The 23,606-nt window shown below is 58.9% G+C and overlaps 2 protein-coding genes across 5 annotated transcripts; both read left to right on the top strand.

Annotated features, from left to right (window-relative positions):
* The first annotated feature begins 661 nt into the window (after positions 1 to 661).
* On the top strand, positions 662 to 16,570 carry JAK3 (Janus kinase 3). 4 transcript variants are annotated; one of them, XM_049640193.1, is made up of 24 exons: positions 663 to 806; positions 2,995 to 3,187; positions 3,637 to 3,760; positions 4,496 to 4,607; positions 4,792 to 4,937; positions 5,289 to 5,583; positions 6,162 to 6,284; positions 6,385 to 6,542; positions 6,993 to 7,104; positions 7,357 to 7,543; positions 8,280 to 8,407; positions 8,583 to 8,714; positions 9,428 to 9,512; positions 9,930 to 10,057; positions 10,710 to 10,842; positions 10,918 to 11,069; positions 11,189 to 11,339; positions 11,908 to 12,047; positions 12,124 to 12,313; positions 12,588 to 12,712; positions 12,978 to 13,150; positions 13,774 to 13,891; positions 14,219 to 14,329; positions 15,231 to 16,570. In XM_049640193.1, exons 2-24 carry the CDS (start codon positions 3,004 to 3,006, stop codon positions 15,342 to 15,344), a joined length of 3,321 nt encoding a protein of 1,106 aa, XP_049496150.1. In that variant the 5' UTR covers positions 663 to 806; positions 2,995 to 3,003; the 3' UTR covers positions 15,345 to 16,570. The 4 variants fall into 4 exon arrangements, with proteins under 4 accessions (XP_049496152.1, XP_049496150.1, XP_049496149.1 ...); XM_049640192.1 differs by having other exon boundaries at positions 664 to 806; positions 2,991 to 3,187; positions 15,231 to 16,569; XM_049640194.1 differs by lacking the exons at positions 663 to 806; positions 2,995 to 3,187; positions 4,792 to 4,937 and having other exon boundaries at positions 3,643 to 3,760; positions 15,231 to 16,565.
* A 3,135-nt stretch (positions 16,571 to 19,705) lies between these two features.
* Positions 19,706 to 21,334, top strand: INSL3 (insulin like 3). The gene is made up of 2 exons (XM_049640215.1): positions 19,706 to 19,913; positions 20,763 to 21,334. The coding sequence occupies exons 1-2, from the start codon at positions 19,721 to 19,723 to the stop codon at positions 20,963 to 20,965; spliced, it is 396 nt and encodes a 131-aa protein (XP_049496172.1). The 5' UTR covers positions 19,706 to 19,720; the 3' UTR covers positions 20,966 to 21,334.
* Positions 21,335 to 23,606: the final 2,272 nt, after the last annotated feature.

Below are 23,606 nucleotides of genomic sequence, written 5' to 3'. Positions count from 1 at the left end.
GCTTCACACGGTCAACACAGAGCCCAACATGGGGGCCTGAACTCACAAACCGAGATTTCACGACTTGAGCTGAGACCTTGGTTTCCAATGGAGGAACTTAGGAACTTAACCGGAACCACGGAGCCACTCAGGCACCCCACCCTGGTTTTCTTTGTTATCTGTAATTAGTAATTGTCTTCTTGACCGACCAGAGGGTGAGGTGAGCCTGAAGGCAGGCCTGGTCTGCCTGGTTAGAGCTGTTTCTAGGGTTGTGCACAGAGCAAACAGCGTTGTGCAGAAAGTGTGGTGCATGGAAGGGGCCCATTATTCCTCCTAGGGTCTCATGGGGGAAAGTACCCTGAAGAAGAACTTGACATTTATCTGGGGCAACTTCCCTGTTTCCTTCCTGGGTGCAGAATTAGTCCTGTTGCATACCCCACCCCGTTGTGCTACGGATGGGTAAACTGAGGCCCAAGGAGCTGGGGCATTTCCAGGGCCCCACGGTGAGTGAGTCCGGAGCCAGCTGAGAGCCTCTCTGTGACCGGGGCCCTTCTCTGTCCTGTCGCTCCTTCCTTTAGGTCTAGGGTCTCCAGCAGCCTGTCTGAGGAGGGCCACCGGGCTGTGGAGGCTTCTGGAACTGTCTGCCCCTCCCTGGCCAAGCCCTCTTGCCTCCCTGTCCCCATCCCCCACATGGTCATGACTTTCAGTAAGTGACAGCAGCTCAGGAAGCCGAGGGGCCCACACAGGAAGGAGCCCGGTGGGACTTTCCTCCTGCTGCCTCTCGGCTCTGCCCTCCGGTCCTTGGCCCAGGGTCCCCCCGCTGCCAGGTAAGAGCTGGCGGAGCCACATGGCTCTGGGGTGGGGGCTGGGGGGAGTGTGTGAATGGCTGTGGCTGGGGACAAAGGAAAGGCCTCTGAGGAAAGCTGCCAGACAGACAGCTGGGAGGGCTGGCTCTGTGGCTTGTGACAAACGCTCTCCTCTCTGGGCCTCAGCTTTGTTCGGCATAACATGAGACCCCAAATTCCAAGCTCTCTGGACCTGAATGTATCACTGTGCCTTGAGCCTAGAGTTCATTGTCGCTGGAGGGACAGTTCCCAGCCTCCACCCTCCCAGGCCCCAGGCCAGAGCGTTGGGTAACCAACCCACTGTGGGGACTATGGGACTTTTGGAGTTAAAACAAGGGCATTTTTCCGGGTCTCAAGCACCCCTTCTGGCTTTTTCTTTTTTTACTTTCAATATTTAAAATGTGGCTGTATCTTTAAGATTTATTTTAAACAAAAGATACACTGCCTGATTCTGTTTACATGAAAGACCACGAAGACCACAATTAAGTCGTTTTTAGGAAGTGATCAAAAAAGAAAGGGGGTGGGGGCTGCCTGGGTGGCTCAGTCGGTTGAGCTTCCGACCTAGGCTCAGGTCATGATCTCACCGGTTTGTGGGTTCGGGTCCCGCCTCGGGCGCTGCGCTGACAGCTCAGGGCCTGGGGCCTGCTTCGGATTCTGTCTCCCTTGCTCTCTGCCCCTCCCCCACTCGCACTTTGTCTCGCTCAAATAAATAAATAAATAAATAAACAAACGTTTCAAGGAAAAAAAAAAAGAAATAGGAAGTGATCCCCTCTGGGGAGAGTGACTGGGGCTCCAGGGCTCCTGGGCCTGGGAAAGTCCTGATTCCAGGTCTGGAAGCTAGTGACACTGGGGTGTCCCTACGGGAAAGATCTCTTTCCCCTCATGCCCTCCTTCCCCCACAGGAACCGCTAAACCGCCCTGCCACAGGACCTTCCTGTCTGGTTTAGCCGACTTTTGTTAACTGCTCCCTCGGCTTGTTGCCAAGGATTGTGCCAGTTAGTGAGAATCAAAAATGTTGATACTTTGGGGCTCGGCTCAGCACACCAAGGCAGGCGGGGAGTCAGCCCATTTCATAGCTAAGAAAGTAGAGTCCTAGCAATGGGAGCCCTGGCAGGGTCACAAAGCTTGGATATGGTGGGGGTGGGATTTGAACCCAGAGCTTAGGGTCTTCACCTATTCTAGCTCTAGGCTTATATGCTGGGTGTGTTAAAAGCTCATTAATGCTGCCCCCCCCCCCAGTATTATTCTGGTACATAGTTTTGTGTTGTTGTTGTTGTTGTTGTTGTTTTTACCCAATATTCTCTTTGTGTCTCCTTTATTCGAGTCAATAATGTAAATGGGTCTTGTCCATCTAATCCCCTTTTCTCGCAGGACCCAAAGCCCAGCCGTTCCCTCTGCCTAACTAGGGGTCCTGAGCTTTGGGAATAAGGGATGAGGGGCAGTTTCCTCCCGGGCCCATTCCGGGGAGGAATAGTGGGAGTGATAAAGGGGAGAGAGATGGGGGTGGGCAGACAAGACGGAGGTCCCTGTCGACTGAGTCAACATCAGTCTGGATCTGATGCATGCCATCAGGCATTGCATCATAGGCAAACACTTCCAGCCCCAGCCCCAGAAGTGCTTGAGTCTCCTAGATCCATAGGAAGTGATGGTCCATCACTGTCGCCTTAAATCCCCATAGACACAAGCCAGTATCCATCAGTTTCCCCGGTCAGCAAATCTGTGCATCTGTGATTGATTGCTCATGCCTGCCAGGGGCAGGGATTCTGCCCTAAGGTATATGTGGAGAGTATAGATTGATTGGAGATGTCTGCCCTGGCCACTGACAAGAATTCACACCGATTAAGTGTGTTAACTATACTAAAAAAAAAAAAAGAAAAAAAAGAAAAAAGAAAAAAAAAAAAAAGAATTCATAGAGTGTAGAGTATCTTCCAGCCCCCAGCATAGCCCTTGCCTGGGGATCTCTGACTCCTCACCTTCCTTGCACACTCAGCTCCCCACCTCTCTTTCTCCATCTCTTTCTCTTTCTGTCTCTCTGTTCCTCTCTCCCTCTTTCACCAGCTTCAACCCTACCTCACCCAGCAGCATCTACATCTCCCCCACACCCCAAGAAGCTTTGTAGTCTTTCCCTCTGGCCAGACCTGAGTGGCTGCCTCTCTCTGTGTCCAGACAGGCTACACCCATGGCGCCTCCAAGTGAGGAGACACCCCTGATCCCTCAGCGTTCCTGCAGCCTCTCATCTTCAGAGGCTGGTGCCCTGCACGTGCTGCTGCCCCCTCGGGGCCCCGGACCCCCACAACGCCTGTCCTTCTCCTTTGGGGACCATTCAGCTGAAGAGCTGTGTGTTTGGGCTGCTAAGGCCAGTGGTGAGTCGGTCCTTAGATGGCTGGGCCAAAGAGCAGGGTGGGGCTGTGTCGGGCCCAGACTGGGAGCTGGAATAGCTACCAAGTGGAGTCAGCATTGGAGCTAGGGCTTTGAGGGATGAGGAAGGGTTTGGAAATGGAAGAAGGTGCACAGGGAAAGGCTGTTCAAAGACCCAGAGGCACATGAGTGGAAACAGTTGGTCATCCCTTGAGGTAAAATGTACAGCAGGAGGAGGCTCTCTGGGGAGAGGGGCGGGCAGTAGGTTGTGTGTGGATTCTCTCCTAAGGGCGATAGGGAGCTCTGGAGTGTGTGTGGGCAGGGGTGGGACACAGTGTCAGAGCTGAAGGTGGGAAAGAGCCCTGTAGGGGTGCACGGGGTTAGGTAACCATGCCAGCCCTACAGGGGATAGAGGGGGAAGCTTAGGAGGGTGCTGATGGGGGCATCCCCTCAGGCATCCTGCCTGTGTACCACTCCCTCTTTGCTCTGGCCACGGACGACCTGTCCTACTGGTACCCCCCGAGCCACATCTTCTCCGTGGAGGATGCAAGCACCCAAGTCCTGCTCTACAGGCTCCGGTAGGAAACACATCACCCCGACCCCCGCAGGGGTGGGTTAAATTACCAGGAGGGGGTGACTTTGGTCGAGGGCACGGGGAGTTGCTTTTGTTTTTGTTTTCTTTTTTATGTTTATTTATTTATTTTGAGAGAGAGAGAGATTGGATCAGCAGGGAAGGGGCCAAGAGAGAGGGAGAGAGAGAGAATCTCAAGCATGCTCTGTGCTGTCAGATCATGACCTGAGTCGAAATCAGAGCCACCCAGGTGCCCCAAGGGCATGAGGAGTTGAAAACAGTGATCAGAGGTACCTGGGTGGCTCAGTCTGTTAAGGGTCCGACTTCAGCTCAGGTCATGATCTCATGACTCACGAGTTCCAGCCCTTCGTCGGGCTCTGTGCTAACAATTCAGAGCCTGGAACCCGCTTCAGATTCTGTGTCTCCTTCTTTCGCTGCCCCCTCCCCCGCTCATGCTCTGACTCTCTTTCAAAAGTAAGTAAACGTGAAAGAACTTTCAAAACTCAAATCAAGCGACAGCGATCCTACAACCTTCTCATCTCCCTGCGCCGGGAGGGTGGGTGCCCCAGGGAGGATGTGATCACTGCTCATCTCGCAGATGAGGACATCAGGCCAGAGAGTGTAGGTTCCTCGTCCAAGGGCACGTAGCAAGTCAGTGGCACCACCTGGGCTCTGTGAGGTCTTGGCACCGTCCTCCAGCCCTCTATGCTCCTACTCCAGGCTTCTTCCCCTTCCCCAACAGCTTTTACTTCCCCAACTGGTTTGGGTTGGAGAAATGCCACCGCTTCGGGCTGCGGAAGGACTTGGCCAGTGCCGTCCTTGACCTGCCAGTCCTGGAGCATCTCTTCGCCCAGGTAGGGGTCCGCATGGGGCTCAGCCCGGAGGGGGGGGGGGGGATCCACAGGGCAACATCAAGGGTCCCGGTTGGGTGGCTTTGGCTGACCCTCTCTGAAGCAGCCCCGGGGTGGGAGTCGGCCCAAGGGTGGGGGTCTGTAGGGCAACATCAGGGCTCACAGTCGGGCTGTGACCGGCCCCCAGCACCGAAATGACCTGGTGAGCGGCCGCCTCGCCGTGGGCCTCAGTCTCAAGGAGCAGGGTGAATGTCTCAGCCTGGCAGTGCTGGACCTGGCTCGGATGGCCCGTGAGCAGGCTCAGCAGCCTGAGGAGCTGCTGAAGACCGTCAGGTGAGGGCTTCCAGGCTGTGATACCCAGCCTCTACCTGGGAGTCAGAAAACGTGGTTCCACCAGGGCATTGCCGGAGCCCGGGCTCCCGAGGCCTCCCGAGGCCTCCCACCTACAAGTCTGCAGCGTGTTCATGTGACTCAGGACCCCACCAACCCAGCCCCAGCCCCAGCCTACAGCCCTCCCCACCCTGACGTCCTCCCCCCACCCCCCCCCCCCCCCCGTGTGTGCCTCGTGCCCTCCAACTGAGGCCACACGCCAGCCCCTCAACTAAAATTGGGTTTGTGCGTGTCCCTGTCCATACCTGTGGAGATCCCTCCCCCCAGTGACGACCTGCTACCCCCCACTCGTAGCTACAAGGCCTGCCTGCCCCCCGATCTGCGCGACCTGATCCAGGGCCTGAGCTTCGTGACGCGGAAGCGTATCCGGAGGACTGTGCGCCGGGCCCTGAGCCGCGTGACCGCCTGCCAGGCTGACAGGCACTCGCTCATGGCCAAGTACATCATGGACCTGGAGAGGCTGGACCCGGCCAGGGCCGCCGAGACCTTCCTCGTGAGCCTCCCCGGGGCTGCCGGTGGCCAGGATGCTCCGGGGCTGCTCCGAGTGGCTGGTGACAGCGGCATCCACTGGAGTCCGGGAGGACACGAGGTGTGGGAGGGCGCAGGGCGGCACCGACGGCAGGGGAGGAGCCTAGGAAGGAGGGGCGGGAGAGTGGGCGGGGTGAAGGCGTGGAAGGACTGGGAGCTCCGAGAGGGGCCCGCGGCGAGGGGTGGGGCTGAGTGAGTGGGCGGGAATGAAAAAAAAAACGGGCGGGGCTTAGAGGAAGGGGACTGGTTGGGTGGGCAGTGATAGGGGCGGGGCTAATTGGAGGGAGGGGGAGGGGTCAGGACTGCGGGGGGGCGGGGCTCCCGGTGTTCCAAGAGAGACTGGGAGTTGGAGTGTGGAGCTGAGAGGGGGCGCGGCTCAGGGAGGGGACCCACCGACAGAGGGAGGTGAGGTTTAGCAGAGGTGGGGTGGGAGACTTTGGGGACGGGGGGGGTTGAAAGGGGTGTGATTGATAAAAGGGGCCTGGGCTTGACAGGGGCCAGGTGGGAAGGGGCTGCGGCTGGGGGAGGCTGAGAGGGTCGGGGCTTATGGTGTGGGTTTGTGGGGTCCAGGCTTCCAAGAAGGATCGGGGGCTCCGAGGGGACAGGACCCCCAGCTTCAGCCCTCCCCCTCGTTCCCAGGCCCTCCAGCCCTTCTGCGACTTTCCAGAAATTGTGGACATCAGCATCAAGCAGGCGCCTCGTGTTGGCCCCGCCGGGGAGCACCGCCTGGTCACCGTCACCAGGACGGACAACCAGATCCTGGTGGGTGCTGGACCCTCTCCCCTCCCGCCTTACCCCGACCGCGGGGACGCGGGACCGTCGCGTCCGGGCCGCGGGGGGGCGCTGACGCGGATCCTCACAGGAGGCCGAGTTCCCGGGGCTGCCCGCGGCCCTGTCCTTCGTGGCGCTCGTGGACGGCTACTTCCGGCTGACTTCCGACTCCAGGCACTTCTTCTGCAAGGAGGTTGCGCCGCCGCGGCTGCTGGAGGAGGTGGCCGAGCAGTGCCACGGTCCCATCACGTAAGGGGCCGCCCCGCATGCCCGCCCTCCGCAGCTAGAACTCGGTTCGAGTCTCGGCCACTCCCCTTCTCGGTGCCTCGGTGCCCTTCCCTCCCGGGAGCCTTGGACAAGGCTGGAACAGCGCCCGGGGCATGGTTGGCGCTCAGGGAGGTTGGGGTCCCCCTTCTGCTGTCCGGGGCAGCGGCGTCCCTCTCTCTGATTCCTCAGGGCCCCAGCGCCCATTCCTGGGGATGCATGGCACCAGGCTCCACCAGCAGCCTCCCCTTTAATCCCCTAGTAGAAGCCCCAACTGTTGGCACATTTTATAAATAGGAAGGAGACAGGGGATGTTAGCTGGTGAGGGTCCCAGGGCTTCCGAGGGACCGGGGTTAGAACCGAAGTCTGGCTTTGGTTTCTCTGCCTCCATCTCTATGTCTCCCGCCGTCTTTTCCTCCCACCTTTTCTCCACAGCCTGGATTTTGCCATCAACAAGCTCAAGACCGGGGGCTCCCTTCCCGGCTCCTATGTTCTCCGCCGCAGCCCCCAGGATTTCGACAGCTTCCTCCTCACTGTCTGCGTCCAGGTCGGTCCGCCACCGGGAGCCAGGTGGGCAGGGAGGGCTTCCTGAAGGAAACGACATTTAAGCTGAGACCCAAAAGTAGAGTCAGTATTTGCTCCTCCGAGAAGAGGGGGGAGGGGGTGGAGGCATTCCCAGAAGGGAACAGCATATGCAAAGGCTTGGGGATTGGAAATGAGCCTGTGGTGCTCAAGGGAGAGGGGGTGAGGGGGAGGAAGGTGCTGCCCGCTTCCACTGAGGGACCACTCCTCCTTGCAGACCCCCCTGGGTCCTGATTACAAGGGCTGCCTCATCCGGTGTGACCCCTCGGGAACCTTCTCCCTGGCTGGCCTCGGCCGGCCCCACAGCAGTCTTCGAGAGCTCTTGGCAGCCTGCTGGGATGCTGGGCTGCACGTGGATGGGGTTGCGCTGAACCTCACCTCCTGCTGCGCCCCCAGACCCAAAGGTGAGCCCGCCCCCTCCCCTGGGCCGCGCAGTCGATCGGGGGGGCCCTGCCTCGTGTGTGGCAAGCGGCAGAGATTGCCCGTCAACATGGGTTAGGGAAGAAAAGGTGACTTCTCGGCCTGTGGAATGGATGTTCCCTTCAGGCACCACTAGGTCCAGACGCGGCGGGATCTGAGAGATGTCACTGGAACGGAGTCTCTCTCCGTCCATCTCTTCCTCTTCCTCTGGGTGACTTTCACTCTCAGACAAACCCCTTGGCGGGGACAACTGGAGGTGTGGGTCCTTCGGAGTCTTCCAGAATCTCTAGCAGGACTGAGACTAGGTGGCTCACAGGGTCACCCCCCCCCCGTCCCCCCCATTGGGGCTTCCTGGCGTCTCCTTTCATTTTTTTCTTAAAGGTTTTTAAAATTTATTTTTGAGAGAGAGAGAAAGTGGGGGGCAGAGGGGTGGAGGGGCAGAGGATCCAAAGCAGGCTCCACGCTGATAGCAGTGAGCCAGATGGGAGGCTCGAACTCACGAACCGAGTGAGATCGTGACCTGAGCCGAAGTCAGACGCTTAACCAACCGAGCCACCCAGGTGGCCCCCGGAGCCTCCTTTCAAAGAAATCGTGTACTCGAGTCCGGACCTCAGGGTTGGCTTCTGGGGGAGACCCCAGACTAAGACAGGGCGTGAACCAACCTTAGGGGGTCTTTCACCTCTGGCCTTTGGTTGTTCTCCCACTACCTCCGCCCCGTAGAAAAGTCCAACCTGATCGTGGTGCAGAGAGGTTGCAGCGCTCCCACGTCATCCCTTGTTTGGCCCCAATCCCAGTGCCAGCTGAGTCAGATGACGTTTCACAAGATCCCTGCTGACAGCCTGGAGTGGGTAAGTGGCCCCCGGAAACGGAGCGGGGGGAGCCTCATTTGGGGTCCACATCCCATCCCGTCTACACCCTCTGCTGTGTGGCCTCAAGCATGTGACATGACCTCCTTGTGCCTCTGTTTCATTATCTGTAAAATGAGGCCAGGGTCCCACCAAGAACCCCCCCTTATTCTTCCAGCATGAGAACCTGGGTCATGGGTCCTTCACCAAGATTTACCGAGGTTGTCGCCATGAGGCTGTGGACGGGGAAGCCCGGGAGACAGAGGTGCTACTCAAAGTGATGGATGCCAAGCACAGAAACTGCATGGAGGTGAGGGTGATGGGGACCATGAGTGTGGGGTCAGGACTGGCTGGAGAGAGCGTTGTAGATGCAGAGAAATTTAAACACACGCAGGTCTTAAAACGACAGAAATGTAGCCACGGCATCTCCAAACCATGAAATACAGAAGGGGTCAGGGGATTTAGACGCAAACAGAAAGAGTACACCAAACAGAAGAAACGGCCAGTGCAAAGGTCCTGAGGCAGGGTCGTGCCCGGCATGTTTAAGGAACAGTGAGGAGGGGGCACCTGGCTGGCTCAGTTGGAAGAACATGTGACTCTCGATCTTGGGGTCATGAGTTTGAGCCCCACGTGGGGTGTAGAGATGACTTCAATAAATACAACCGGGAAAAAAAAAGAAAAAAAGGAACCGTGAAGAGGCCAGTGGATAGAGAAGAGGGGAGTGAGGTAGATGGAAGCATCAGCAGGGACTGGGCCACCCAGGGAAGGCTTGAGCCTGCTTTGAACCCCAAATGTCCCACTTCTGTGTGAGAGACCCAATGCAGACTGCAGTAGGGACTTCCAGCCCCCGCCAGAAAATCTTGATAGAGTGCTGTGTACCCCAGTGACAGACTCCAAGGTCAAAGGAGGCTTGGGACGAGGTCTCTTCCTGAGGCCGATTTGCGAGCAGCGAGTATGGGGTCCTCGGTGTGACCCTGGAGCGGGAGGAACCCACGGGCCTTCTCTCCCTTCTCCTCTCCCCAGTCCTTCCTGGAAGCAGCGAGCCTGATGAGCCAAGTGTCGTATCAGCACCTCGTGTTGCTCCACGGCGTGTGCATGGCTGGAGACAGTGAGACACCACCCTCGTCCCCACCCCTGCCCTCGGGGCGCATAGCGGGGAACATGACAGGGGGACACGGGATCATGTGTGTTGGGGGCGGCGCCCTGTGGGTGGTCAGAGGCCGCTAGCCCGCCTTGGAGGTTAGACGGTGATTCTGGGTGAGTTCGAAGCAGAGAAGGCAAGGGTAAGTAGGGACGAGGGGAGAGGAGGCAGGGGCATGTTCCCGGCGGAACGCGCAAAGGGCCGGAAGTGAGCTCTGGAGAGAGCTCACCGCCTTCCAGGCATTTCGGGCATAGTTCTCTCATGGGAAGTAAGGAGGAGGACGGGCGCGTAGAGTAAGGATGGAGGGAACAGTCCGAACTGAGAGCCCGCGGGACCCCTGATGCAGTCCCGCCTCCCAGCCCCGCCCCGCCCCGCTGCCACCAGGTGTCATGGTGCAGGAATTTGTGCGCCTGGGAGCCCTGGATACATATCTGCGCAAGTCTGGCCCCCTGGTACCAGCCAGCTGGAAGCTGCAGGTGATCAAACAGCTGGCCTATGCCCTCAACTATCTGGTGAGTGTTCCTCTGCCCGCTCTACCCTCCATGCATGGGATGGAGGGGGAATTGAGCGCGGGCTCTGGGGTATGCGTAGGAGTTTGGCAAGGAGGCCAGGAGGGGCATTTGAGACCGCGGGAACAGCCTACGTACAGGCTCAGAGGTGTAACGGCAGGAGGAGGGAAGAGCAGCTGGTCATTGGTGGGTCTCCGGGGCGTAGGGAGCAATGGGCCTGGGCAGGAGGCCAGAAGAGGGCCGGAGCCGGGCTTTGAAGGTTGCACAGTAGCTTAAGGGGAGGAAAGAAGGAGGGCATGTCAGGCCAAGGACACAGCCCGGGCCAAGGCCTGCAGATTAGAAGGTGTATTGCATGTCCTGGCGTGAATCAGGCAGTTCAGCTGGCAGGAGACCAGGGTAGGGGTGCGGAAGAATCTCGTAGGGACAGTGAGCCAGCATCTCAAAGGGCCTTGAAAGCTAGGCTGAGAACCTCTGACCTTACCCTGAAGGCAACGGGGAGCCACAGGGTGGGTTTGAGAAGGGGAGGACCTACCAGTAGTCCAGGGAGTGGTCTCAGCAGTAACAGGTGGGCTTTGAAGGATGCGTGGTGGTTCTCCAGCCAGACTATTCATCCATCAAACCCTCCCTGGCATTTCTCTGTGTCCGGCCCCCTTAGGAAGACAAAGGCCTCCCGCATGGCAATGTCTCAGCCCGGAAGGTGCTCTTGGCTCGGGAGGGGGCTGACGGGAACCTGCCCTTCATCAAGTTGAGTGACCCTGGTGTCAGCCCCACTGTGCTGAGCCTGGAGAGTAAGTGTGGAAGGGTGGAGGGAGGGGCCTCGTGGGGCCGGGGAGCAGATCCCTGACCCCAGCCCCGCTCCCCAGTGCTCACTGACAGGATCCCCTGGGTGGCCCCTGAGTGTCTCCAGGAGGCCCGGACCCTTGGCTTGGAAGCTGACAAGTGGGGTTTCGGTGCCACAGTCTGGGAAGTGTTCAGCGGGATCCCGATGCCCATCAGTACCCTGGATCCTGCCAAGGTCAGAGCACCAGTGGTGGCCTCCAAAGCCCCCGTTTGGCAGCTTGGGGAGGATGGGCTGGTCTGGAGGGGCCTCCTGAGGGTGCGCTGGCAATGACCAGCCACTCTACCCACCCTCAGAAGCTCCAGTTTTACGAGGAACGGCAGCACCTTCCTGCCCCCAAGTGGATGGAGCTGGCCACACTGATCCAACAGTGCATGGCCTATGAGCCAGGCCAGAGGCCCTCCTTCCGCGCCATCATCCGTGACCTGAACAGCCTCATCACTTCAGGTGCCCGCTGGGCCGGGCAGGGTGGGCAGGGCTGGCAGGTCATATCGCGCCCAGAGCAGGGAGGAAGGGAGATTTGCCCGCAGAGCCTGCCCTATGTGCTTGGCAAGGTTGGAGTGGTTGGTGACTGTATCAGTCAGCATGAGCCTCAACAGCTGCTGTAACAAACAGACCCCTCCCCGCCTCTGCTCTAGGTTGAATGTGATGGATATTTACTTTTCATTCAACGAGGGTGTCCGGGTCAACAGGCACCTCTCCCTCTGTGTGGCTCCATGTATCCCGTGCTGGATCCTTTGCAGACAAGAGGGAGACTGTGGAGGGTCCCTATGTTGGGTTTCCATGGGCTGTGCCCCAGAGCTATGGGTAGTTGCACAGCTTGCATGGCACCTAAGGGGGCTGCCTTTGCCCAGCGGGCATCTTTTTCCAGCCCCCACAAAGTTCCCTTAGGCTTGCGGTGGCCCCGCCATAATGCACAGAGAGGGTAAGCAGGCGGATCGAAGTCCCACAGCAAGTCAGCTTAGGAGCGGGACCCAGGACTCAATGTGCTGGTCACTTTACCTGTGCCCCGCAGATTATGAGCTCCTCTCAGACCCCACACCTGGTGCCTTGGCGCCCCGTGATGGGCTGTGGAATGGCGCCCAGCTCTATGCCTGCCAGGACCCTACCATTTTTGAGGAGAGGCATCTCAAGTACATCTCACAGCTGGGCAAGGTGAGGTGGGCTGGGCTGGGCTGGGCTGGGCGGGGAAGCACCCCTGCACGTGGACACCAGCCCCGCTGTCCCCCAGGGCAACTTTGGCAGCGTGGAGCTGTGCCGCTATGACCCTCTGGGCGACAACACGGGCGCCCTAGTGGCTGTGAAGCAGCTTCAGCACAGCGGGCCAGACCAGCAGAGGGACTTCCAGCGGGAGATCCAGATCCTCAAAGCCCTCCACAGCGACTTCATTGTCAAGTACCGCGGTGTCAGCTATGGCCCGGGTGAGCCACTTCCCAAAAGTGGAAGCTTCCATTTCCACACCCGGAAAATGGGTCATTATGAGGTTTAAGGGAATCAGTGTATATTGTAGAAAGTACTGAAGAGCCATTGGCCATGAAAGGCGTCGTTGTTGGGGTTCCCATTGTATAGAAAGCAATCCCGAGGCTGGGAGGGGCCCCGGGTCATACTCTGACCGGGGAGGAAGAATGGAGAGGGGGGGGTGGACAGAGTTGGGCCCTGTGGTGACTCCCCCCAGCCTCTCCCCGCTTCACCCAGGCCGCCAGAGCCTGCGGCTGGTGATGGAGTACCTGCCCAGCGGCTGCCTGCGCGACTTCCTGCAGCGACACCGCGCGCGCCTCGACGCCAGCCGCCTGCTCCTCTACGCCTCGCAGATCTGCAAGGTGCGGGGCCGTGCCTGGGGGGGCCTGGGGCCTGAGGTGGCTAGGCCCGGGTGGGGGTGTGCGTGGAGTCGCGGGGAAGGCTGCAGGTGGAAGTTTGGAGCCCAGGTCCGGTCGGAGAAGCGGTTGAGTTAGGGCTAGGGTCAGCGCTGGAGTGCAGGATGGGTCCAGGGTAGGGTCAGGCTTGGGGTCTGCGGGATTGGATCCCAGGTCAGGCTTGGGGCTCCTGCGGCTTGTGCTGGGGTCCGCACCTCGTGGTCGCCCGCAGGGCATGGAGTACCTGGGCTCCCGCCGCTGCGTGCACCGCGACCTGGCGGCCCGTAACATCCTGGTGGAGAGCGAGACGCACGTCAAGATCGCCGACTTTGGCCTCGCCAAGCTGCTGCCGCTCGACAAAGACTACTACGTGGTCCGCGAGCCCGGCCAGAGCCCCATCTTCTGGTGGGGATCCCGCCCCGGCCTACCTCTCCTCCCCACTGCTCCGGCCCCCACCTCGCTCCCGCCTTCGGGGGCCGGCCGTGGCCCCGCCCTTGCCGCCGTCCTGGCCCCGCCTCCTAGCGCACCGGCCCGCCACCTCGGCATCGGCCCCGCCCCTCCCCCTGGAGCCTGGGCCCCGTCCTGACCCCGCCCAGGCCTCCCGCTTCTCCCTCTCCCCTGACCCCTCCGGGGCTTTCACAGTCCTGGCCCCGCCCCTCCCACCGTTTTGGCTCCTCCCCCCCCCCCCCCCCCCCCGCCCCAGACCACGGCCTTCCTATCAGCATACCCTCCCTTCCGCACAACCTGGTCCCACCTCGCTCCGCCCCTCTGTCCTGGCCCCTCTCCCTGGAGCCACGGCTCTCCGCCCTGAGCCCGCCCAGACCCCTCTTTGGGTTGCTGAGTGAATACCCCATCCCACAGGCGGGGAAGACTGACCCCGGAGCCGGGAATGACCTCCTACATTGCAGGGGTGGGGGGGGAATGACCCCACCTACAACTGACCAGCTCCCCTAGCCCAAGGCTGTCCCCTCTCCTGTCCTCTGCCTCACTCTCGCATCCCAAGACCTCCTTGCCGCACCCCCCTCCAGGTACGCCCCAGAGTCCCTCTCTGACAACATCTTCTCGCGCCAGTCGGACGTCTGGAGCTTCGGGGTCGTCCTGTACGAGCTTTTCACCTACGGCAGCAAGAATTGCAGCCCCTCAGCCGTGAGTCAGCGCCCCTGGATCCCCAGTAACCCTCCTCTCCCTCATCCCTTCCTGGCCCGTCCCTGCCCCGTTTGTGCCCTATTTGCTCAGTCGCTGGTCCCAGCGTTATATAGGCCGTCTATAATGGGGAGGACGTCTCCACTATGGCTGACCCCCACTACCACTGGCAGCCCCCTCTCCCTCCATCACAGATGACCCTTCCTTCTCCCTTACAGAGGCCCTCTCTCTCCACCGCGGGTGATTCTCTCCCTGCCTTCACTATGGCTGCCCCTTGGCCCCAGTCTCGGGCGGCTCCTTCCCCACCACGGGTGCTCCTTTTGGCCCTAGGAGTTCCTCCGTATGATGGGATGTGAGCGAGACGTCCCCGCCCTCTGCCGCCTCCTGGAGCTGCTGGCTGAGGGCCAGAGGCTGCCCGCGCCTCCCGCCTGCCCCGGTGAGGTGAGCGCTGGAGGGCCTGCCTCAGTTTCCCACTCTAGATTTTCCCGCACCAGCCACCTGGCCCCTTTGGACTTCCCCACCCATGGCTGCCTTTTGATTGAGAGCGTACCCTGGGGCGTGAAGCTGAAGGGGATTCTGGCTGTTCTGTGGCTGTATGCCAAGTCACAAATACTCTCAGATCCTCAGTTTACCTATCTCCAAAACGGGAGTAACAATGCCTTACGGGGTGGGGGAAGGTCAAGCAAGTCAACACCTCGCCAGTACTCAGTTTAGAGTCCATAAACGTCAATGACTCTTACAGTTGATCATCACAACTTTTGCGGAAGTGTATGACGTGAGGTTGGTCATCCGTAAATTGATCTGCCCAGGCCCCAAATGTTTACTGAGTGCTGACTGTGTGCTGGGCTTTGTGCTGGGGTGCTGGGGACCCAGCAGGGGACAGAACAGATGCTACCCTGTCCTCTTGGTAACCAGCAGAGGCTAACAAGAACATTCTGGTCGTTATCAGTGTCCGGAAAGAGAGGAACAGGGGGACATGAGGGTGGGTGATAGGTCCGGGAGGGCCTCTTAGAGGGGGCGATCCTGAAAGAGGAGGAGGAGGAGCCCACCCCTGGGGAAAGCCGGGAGAGGGCATTCTCGGTGGAGGACACAGCAGGCACAAAGGCCCTGAGGTGGGAATGAGTTTGGTGCATTTAAATAACGAGATGGGGGCAGATGCGGCTGCAGGAAACAAGAGACCAGGTGATGGAGGGAGACAGGGGAGGGGATGAGATTTTGTTCGAAGTTCTGTAGGGAGACATGGGAGGCTTTGGAGCAGAGGAGGGAGGGAGGTGAATTTACATTTTAAAACGGTGAATAGGAGTTGCACGTATGATCCTGTTGTCTCCTCCCACCCCCTCAGGTTCATGAGCTCATGAAGCTGTGCTGGGCCCCGAGCCCGCAAGACCGGCCAACATTCAGTGCTCTGGGCCCCCAGCTGGATACACTGTGGAGTGGAAGCCGGGGGGTAGCATAGAGCGTGAGACTCACGCCTGCCCTGCTTGTCCGCAGGGAGAGCCCCACGCACTTCCTTTTTCTCTCTCCTGCACGCTGCACGCACACCTCTGGGTTCTGGTCTTTGTGGATTGGCCCTGTGACCTTCGGCAGGAAGTTGCCACTCGCTGGGCTTCCTGCTTCACAGAGATCCCCACGGGGCAATGACATTGGCTTTGGGAGGGGTACCCACCCCTGTTGGGGGGCAACAACCGCCTGGTGGCCTCAGCAACTTGAAAAGGTTCAAGATGAATCCCTCAGTTGGGGGCGTGGCCAGCTGTGCCTTGCGAAGGGAATTGAGGAACCAGACTGAAGCCCCTCCCATCTTCCTACCCTCTTGGATTTGGTCCTGGGCTTCCTGGCGCAGCGAGGATGTGGCATAGCTTTAAATATATGATCCCAGGCTTCTGTCCCCCCTCCCTCTTGTGCTGGAGCGAGCCACAGACAAGAGCAGCTGCCCTGGTTGGAAGTTTGCTTTTGGGGGCCAGGAGAAGCTGGGATCACAGTCCACCCTAAATGTACCAGAGCGTCTCAGGTTTCATGTTGGCCCACTTGCACACCGGGGCCCTTTCTGTCCTGACCGGAGGGTCACACAGTTGATGACCCTGGAGACTTGCAGCAGCTAAGGGAAGGAAAGGTATTCTCGGCAGAGGGAACAACATGGTGAGAGTGAGGAGGCTCAGAGGACAGAGGTTAAGAACCCACGGTTCTGCCACTCACTTGCTGTGTGATGGCAGGCGAGTTGCCTCCCCTTTCTGGGTCTCCTGTATAATGGGCAGATTAATGGTGCTGGCCTCCTGCTGTACAGTTTCCAGAGCCTTGTGAGAAAGCATCTTGGGCAGGCTAAGTAACCCCCGCCCCCACCCCCACTTCTCCCCTGCCTGCAGTCTTTTCTGCCACTTTTGCCCCCTGGAAAACGTATTTATCTCTCAAAACCCCAGCTATCCCCTCCCTGCAGCCTTCCCTGGCATGCCCCCACCACTTCTCACCGGCCGATCACTCTCCCTCTGATCCTAGGGCTGGGGTGTCTGTCCAGATCTGGGTCCTCTCACCCAGAGGCTCCCTGGGAGCTGGGCTGGGGGGGGGGGGGGGACAAAGGGGATTCTGGGAATGTTTGTTGAATGAATAAAGTTCAGCGAGAAGAATGGTTTAGTTACTGGACTTGGGGTGATGGGCGTTATGGGAGGCTGTAAGCTGGGGAGGAATGTGGTTAGGGCTGGGGGATGGAAAGCTCCAGCTGCTGGCCTTGGCTCTGTCCCGTAGAAGCTGATTACGGCCTCCTGGTGGGTGGAGAGAACAGTTTGCTCTGGGTGGGGGGGTCAGAGGGCAAGGTTGGGCTGGGAGGGCTAGGCTATGAGGAGGGGGTCTAACATCAGTGGGGGCCAAGCAAGTCTCCGTCGGGACTGCTGGGAGATATGAAGAGGCACAGAGAGAAGTAGAGAGGGAGAGACAGACTCAGAAAGGGCAGGAGAGACACAGTGTCTCTCTTCTGTCTCTCTCTCTCTGTCTCACCTGCTGTCTTAGCCCCGGGAAAGCCATCTGCTTGGGTGCAAGGTGGAAGGGGGCTGCTTTGGGCTCAAGCAAGATACGGTTCTCAGCCCGGGCCCTCTTTTGTCTTTGCTTCTTTGCCTTCCTTGGTAAAACGAGGTCCTAAGTCCTCCTGGGCACCAGGCTGCCACCAGGCAGATGCCGAGCAAACACAGTCAGCTTCATTCTGGGCCCACCAGTCCCTGCCCAGCCCAAAGGGAGAGACAGAGCCGGCCAACAGCCCCAGCCCCAGGCCCAGCCTCCTGTGACCATGGGCGAGTGTGGCGGTCCCCTCTCTGAGCCTCGGTGTCCTTATTTATACAGTAATAAGGGGGCGCCTGGGTGGCTCAGCTAGTTAAGCGTCCGACTTTGGCTCAGGTCATGATCTCAAAGTTCATGCGTTCGAGCCCCGTGTTGGGCTCTGGGCTGACAGCTCGGAGCCTGGAGCCTGCTTCAGATTCTGTGTCTCCGTCTCTCTCTGCCCCTGCCCCACTCACGCTCTGTCTCTCTCTCTCAAAAATAAACATTAAAAAACATTTTTTTTTTTTTAAATAAATAAGGGGCGACTGGGTGGCTCGGTCGGTTAAGCGTCCGACTTCGGCTCAGGTCACGATCTCACGGTCCGTGAGTTCGAGCCCCGCGTCGGGCTCTGGGCTGACAGCTCAGAGCCTGGAGCCTGTTTCAGATTCTGTGTCTCCCTCTCTCTCTGGTCCTCCCCTGTTCATGCTCTGTCTCTCTCTGTCTCAAAAATAAATAAACGTTAAAAAAATTTTTTTTTTTAAATAAATAAAGTGGTGGTGGTGATGGTCGTGTTTAAAAAGACTGCTCCCCCATTGCTCCTCCTGGGGGAGCTACGCCCACGGCCCTGGCCCAGGGGGAGGGCCCCTCACTGTCTCATGCAGATCTCAGCTGATCGGTAACCAGTGTGGAGGTTACGACCACTCTTGTGGTTCTTCCTACGATTGCGAGATGCCCTTCGACAACACCCATGGTACACGGCCTCAGGCCACACAGGGAGGTTTCACTCTGTAGGAACAGAGTGCAAACTCAGGCTTGGGGCTCTGCTATCATTGGGGTCCAGGGTGGGGGCCTAGGGTTTCCCCGGCTCACTCTTTCTGGGTGGATTTAAGACAGAGAGCGGGAGTTTAATGTTCGGAGCACAGGGCTTGCCTCCCCCCACATGGTGGCCTGAGTCCCTGTGCGTGGCCACGTAGGTGTCCTGGTACAGACTCCTTCCTCCGGCCGTCTCGGGCCCCAGCTCGGCGCGTCCAGGCTGCTGTGGCACGATACCAGGCGGCTTCCCCGACAGAAGCTTCCTTCCCGCAGCTCCGGAGGCTGGACGGTGGAGACCAGGGTGCATCAGGGTGCCAGGGGGGTCTGCCGAGGGCGGGCCCTCCGGCTTCCAGATGGCTGCCTTCTGGCTGTGTCCCCGCGTGGACGGGGAGGGGGCGTGGGGGCACATCCTCTCACGGCCCCTCCTTCGGCAGCACCAACCCCGGGATGGGACCCCACCCCCCTGGCCTCCGCGACCTAACGCTCTCCCGAAGCGCCCCCCCTCCAGACACCATCACGGAGGGGAGTGGGGCTCACGCATAGGAAATGAGGGGGTGTCTCGCAGTAGTTAGGGCTCAGCTGATCGATGACTAGTGTGGTTGGACTGGCCTTTGTGGTTCTGCTTACAAGACGCCCTTCCGCCGGACACCCATCGGGAAACTGAAAAAAAATAAAGGTTTCTCACTTACCAGACCTGGAGATCACCCAGCGCCCCCAGGGCCACATAGTGAAAGGGGCGAGGGGGGGACCGAGACAGAGCTGCTTGTTCACTGGCCGGGCCTCTGCTCTTATTGGGTCCAGGATGGGAGCCCAGGGTTTCCAGGGCTCATTGTTTCTTGGTAAACTTAAAACATAGGAGTAGTGGGGGGCGCGGGGGCGGGGGTGGGGTGGCGCCTGGGTGGGTCAGTCGGTTAAGTAACTCTTGATTTCGGCCCAGGTCGTGATCTTGCAGTCTGTGAGTTCGAGCCCCGCATCGGGCTCTGTGCTAACGGCTCAGAGCCCGGAGCCTGCTTCGGATTCTGTGTCTCCCTCTCTCTCTGCCCCTCCCTGGCTTGCGCTCTCTGTCTCTCAAAAATAAATAAACGTTTAAAAAAGAAATTAAAAAACAAAACAAAACATACGAGTGGGAATTTAAAGCCCCAGGAGGGGAAGAAACGGGGTGGGGGAAGGCAGCCTGGTTCTTTCTCTAGTCGTGTGGCTGGCAAATCGGTTTATTCCAGATAGCCATCATTTTTTTTTTTTTTTTAAGTTTATTTTTGAGAGAGAGAGGGAGAGAGTGAGCACGTGCACAAGCTGGGGAGGGGCAGAGAGAGAGAGGGAGACACAGAATCCAAAGCAGGCTCCAGACTCTGAGCTGTCAGCACAGAGCTTCACGCAGGGCTCGAACCCACCAATAGTGAGATCATAACCTGAGCTGAAGTCACTTAACCGACTGAGCCACCCAGGCGTCCCCAGATAGCCACCTTTGAAGATGGGCCATCAAAAGTTTAAGTCAGGTACTATACCAAAGCCTGGCTCAGGCGGTGGAGCACGTGACTCTTGATCTCTGGGTCTTGAGTTCGAGCCCCACTTGGGGCACAGAGATTACTGGGGTGGGGGGGGGGGAGTGGAGGAGGGACACAACTGCTGGGGCTTACACTACACTTGCACTCACCCCACCCTTGACCTTCTCCCTGAGCCATGCCGCGGAACGTTCTGTCCCCCAACCAAGGTCCCCCAGCTGGGGCTGGCTGGCCGCCTATAAGAAGGGATCCCCGATGGGGCCGGACTCCTGCCGCCATGGACCCCCGCCGCCCACTCACCTGGGCACTGGTGCTGCTGGGCACCGGTCTGGCGCTCGCGCTGGGCCCCGCGCCGGCTCCGGAAGCCCCAGAGAAGCTGTGCGGCCACCACTTGGTGCGCGCGCTGGTGCGGGTGTGCGGGGGCCCGCGCTGGTCCTCCGAAGACGGGCGGCGAGCGGCTGGCGGAGACCGTGAGTGGAGCCGCGCGAAGATTGCGCTCCGGGGTTTCTAGCTGGGGCAGGTGCACGCGGGCGCTGGCGTCGGGGCGGGGGCAGGTGGGTGGTTTGCAACGCGCGTCCCGGGGGTCCACTTGCCCACGGCGCCGGTGTGTGCAAATTCGCGAAGGATGCGTCCCCTGCCGGGCAGGAATCAGTGCGAGGCGAGCGAGGCGGAGTCTTACAAGCGCACGGTCAGAGCCTGCCTTATTTACAATCCCAGCGTTTTGATCTTCGCGATTTGGGGCGCATTAAAAGAGGATTAATCTTCATTGTTGAGCGTTTAGGCTCCCGCTTGAATTGCGCACTGAGGCCAGCGCTCGCCCTTCTCATCCTCCTGCGGGCCCTGGTGCGGAGGGTGGAAAACAGATTTGTGTGCCCATGTGCGTCACACGTGTGTGTCCTGATGTGTGCGTCTTTGCGACCCAGATGCGGGCGGGCACCCGTAGGGGGAGACTGGGGAGGGGTACGAGGGTGTGTGGCCGTGTGTGCGTGCGTCCATGCGAGCCTGCATACAGGTGCACACGTATACGTCACATGTCACCTCTGCTGTCTCCGGCTTTGTGAAGCGTCTGCGCGTCTGTGTGGTAGGTGGCTCGTGGAAACGTGCACAACCGGGGACCCGTGAGCGCGGCTCGAGAGCGCGCACACCTGGATGGGGGATTATGTCCGTGCTCGGTATACAGCAGGCACTTAACAGTCGCTCCCTATTTGTGCACATCCTGGGTGTCTGGTGGGTCACAGCACAAGGTGAGCGTGCAGCTGTCTGCACGTACTGGGGAGGGGTCCTCTAGGGTCCCCTGTCCATTTCTGCTCCGTCCCCAGGTGAGCTGCTGCAGTGGCTGGAAGGACGACATCTCCACGGGCTGGCGGCCGACGGGGACCCCACAACGGTTCTCGTGCCACAGCCCCTGCCCCAGGCCTCTCGCCGTCACCGCCCCCGCCGGGCAGCCGCCGCCAACCCTGCACATTTCTGCTGCCTCAGTGGCTGCACCCGGCAGCACCTGTTGACTCTGTGTCCTCACTGAACCCGCCTGGGTGTGGCCTCAGAGGATCCAGAGCCCCCCCCCCCCCCAGGGGTCGGGTCTGGCGGACTCCTGGAGCACCATGAAGCCCCATCTGGGAGGACGGGGCGGATCACCTCCCAGCACTCACCGCCTCCCCTGGGCCACCTTCCTCTGTGGGGCCAACTAAAAAAAAAAAAAAAAAAAAAAAAATCGCACCTCAACCCTGGCCTGGAGGGTCCTTGGTTTCACGGGGATGCCAGACTCTGACGGCCAAATGTTCTCACCTCTGAGGAGCCCCAGGCGCCGCCTGCCCCATATCCGTGACACCGACCCTGACCCTCGTTGATGTCTCCCTAATAGTAAATAAATGAAGCTCCTGCAGAATCCGAAGCAGCCTTTTGCATTTTTCTCAAGGAAAAAAGGGACAAGCCTGGGTCAGCCCTTGTGTGGGTGGGTCCTACCCCGGCAGCCGGGGACCCACGGGGACATGCGATCCAGTTGTCGCATGTGTCTTTACTTCCCTACATCTGCCATAACAAATTAGCAGAAACCGGGAGTCTTAAAATAGTAGAAATTTCTTCCTTCATAGTTCTAGGAGCCAGAGACAGAAGTCAAGGTGTGGCCGGGTGGTTTCTGTTCGAAAGGCTCTGAGGAAGAACCCGGTTCATGTCTCTCTCCTGGTTTTTGGTGGCTACTGGCAATCCCTGACCTTCCCTGGCTTCTAGATGCATGACTCCAAGCTCTGTCTCTCTCTCTTTTTAATTTTTTAATGTTTAGTTTTGAGAGAGAGGGAGAGAACGAGCGGAGGAGGGGCAGAGAGAGAAAAGGAGACACAGAATCCGAAGCAGGCTCCGGGCTCTGAGCCATCAGCACAGAGCCCGGTGCGAGGCTGGAACCCATGAACCTTGAGACCATGACCTGAGCCGAAGTGGGACACTTAATGGAATCACCCAGGTGCCCCTGTCTTTTTAAAAAACGATGTTTATTTTTGTTTGAGAGAGGGAGAGAGAGAGAGAAGGGGAGGGGCAGAGAGAAAGGGAGAGAGAATCCCAAGCAGGCTCTGCACTGCCAGCCCAGAGCCCGATGTGGGGCTTGAACTCATGAGATCACGACCTGAGCTGAGATCAAGAGTCGGATGGTTAACTGACTGAGCCCCCCGGGAGCCCCTCTGTCTCTGTCTTCACGTGGCCTTCTTTTCCATGTCTGTGTTCATTTCTCTTACAAAAACACCTTCATTGGATTTGAAGCCCATCCCATTCCTAATCCAGGATCCTTACCTTAATTATATCTGCAAAGACCCTATTTCCAAAAAAGGCCATATTCTAAGGTTCCGGGGGGCTGTATCCTGCTCAATCCGGGGCAGCAGGGGAGCAGGACTCTCTCCCGGGGGCAATGGGGAGCCACAGGTGTGTGAGCAGGGGCAGGATGAGGTCTGACTTACATGTTAGAAGTCCCTGCAGCCCCTGTGTCATCCGGGCCTGCCTTCCCTTGCCTGGATGGTACCATCACCCCCCTTCCCAGCAGTCCCTATGGCAGCCATAGGGCTTCTTAAAACTTAAAAAACAATCATGTCCTTTCATTGCTCAAAGGTACCATCATTCTCAAAACAACACCCTCTCTCCTCACCCCAGCCCGCGAGTCCCCATGTGGCCAGCCCCTGTGACTTCACGTCCCTCCTTACTCTGTATCATCCTTACTCACCTACCTCTAGCCACGGCCTTTTCGCTGCAACTTGAACATTTCCGGATTGTCCCACCGCAGGGCCTTTGCACATGCTGTGCCCTCTGCCTAGAACACCCTTCTCCCGGTTCCTCCCAGGGCCATGTCCTCCTTCCGCAGGTCCCAGCTCCAGTCTCCTGATCTCTCAGCTAATACTCTTTCCCATCCCTGTGTGTCCACCTGCTTGACTTCTCCAAGTTCCTACCACTTCCGGTAACTTCTTATTTGTTCACAGGCTTGTTTTCTCACTACAGGGTGGGTATCTGCCAACACAGCACCGGCAGCAGGAATATAGGGCAAGGTGTGCAGCATACAGGAGGCGCACAAATCCTTAAAGAAGGGAGAGCAGGAAGTGGGACAGAGGACAGCGGAGCCACGATCCTAGTGGGAGGGGCGTCTGGGAAGGGGAGGGGCGTCTGGGGAGGAGAGGGGCTGGGTGGTGTTTGGAAAGAGCCTTGCCGGAAGCAGGAGGCCCGCAGCCAGAAGCAGTCTCACCCCTGTGCCTCCCCCCCCCCCCAGGCGTGCTGTCCAGCTGGCGGTGAGACCCAGTCTGGGTGGGGTCACATGAGCTGAGGGTGATAGGGAACCATCAAGGGTACGTGAGCAGGGGCAGGATGACGTCAGACCTGTTGACAGGAGCTCCTGTTCATCCAAGTCATTTTTGCTGGTGTGTTTTCTACTGCAAACGTGACTTGTACAGATCGTAGACTGGTCTCAGTTAAAACTTGCAAACCGCTTTAAAAACAACAAAACCGGGGCGCCTGGGTGGCTCAGTCAGTTAAGTGTCTGACTTCAGCTCAGGTCATGATCTCTTGGTCCATGAGTTCAAGCCCCACGTCGGGCTCTGGGCTGACAGCTCAGAGCCTGGAGCCTGCTTCAGACTCTGTGTCTCCCTCTCTCTCTGACCCTCCCCCCATTCATGCTCTGTCTCTGTCTCAAAAAT

The sequence above is a fragment of the Panthera uncia genome, chromosome A2, assembly GCF_023721935.1.
Source record: "Panthera uncia isolate 11264 chromosome A2, Puncia_PCG_1.0, whole genome shotgun sequence".
In the NCBI taxonomy this organism is placed as follows: domain Eukaryota; kingdom Metazoa; phylum Chordata; class Mammalia; order Carnivora; family Felidae; genus Panthera; species Panthera uncia.
Note: the sequence above shows the minus strand (reverse complement) of the source record. Positions and strands in the feature narration are given on the sequence as shown.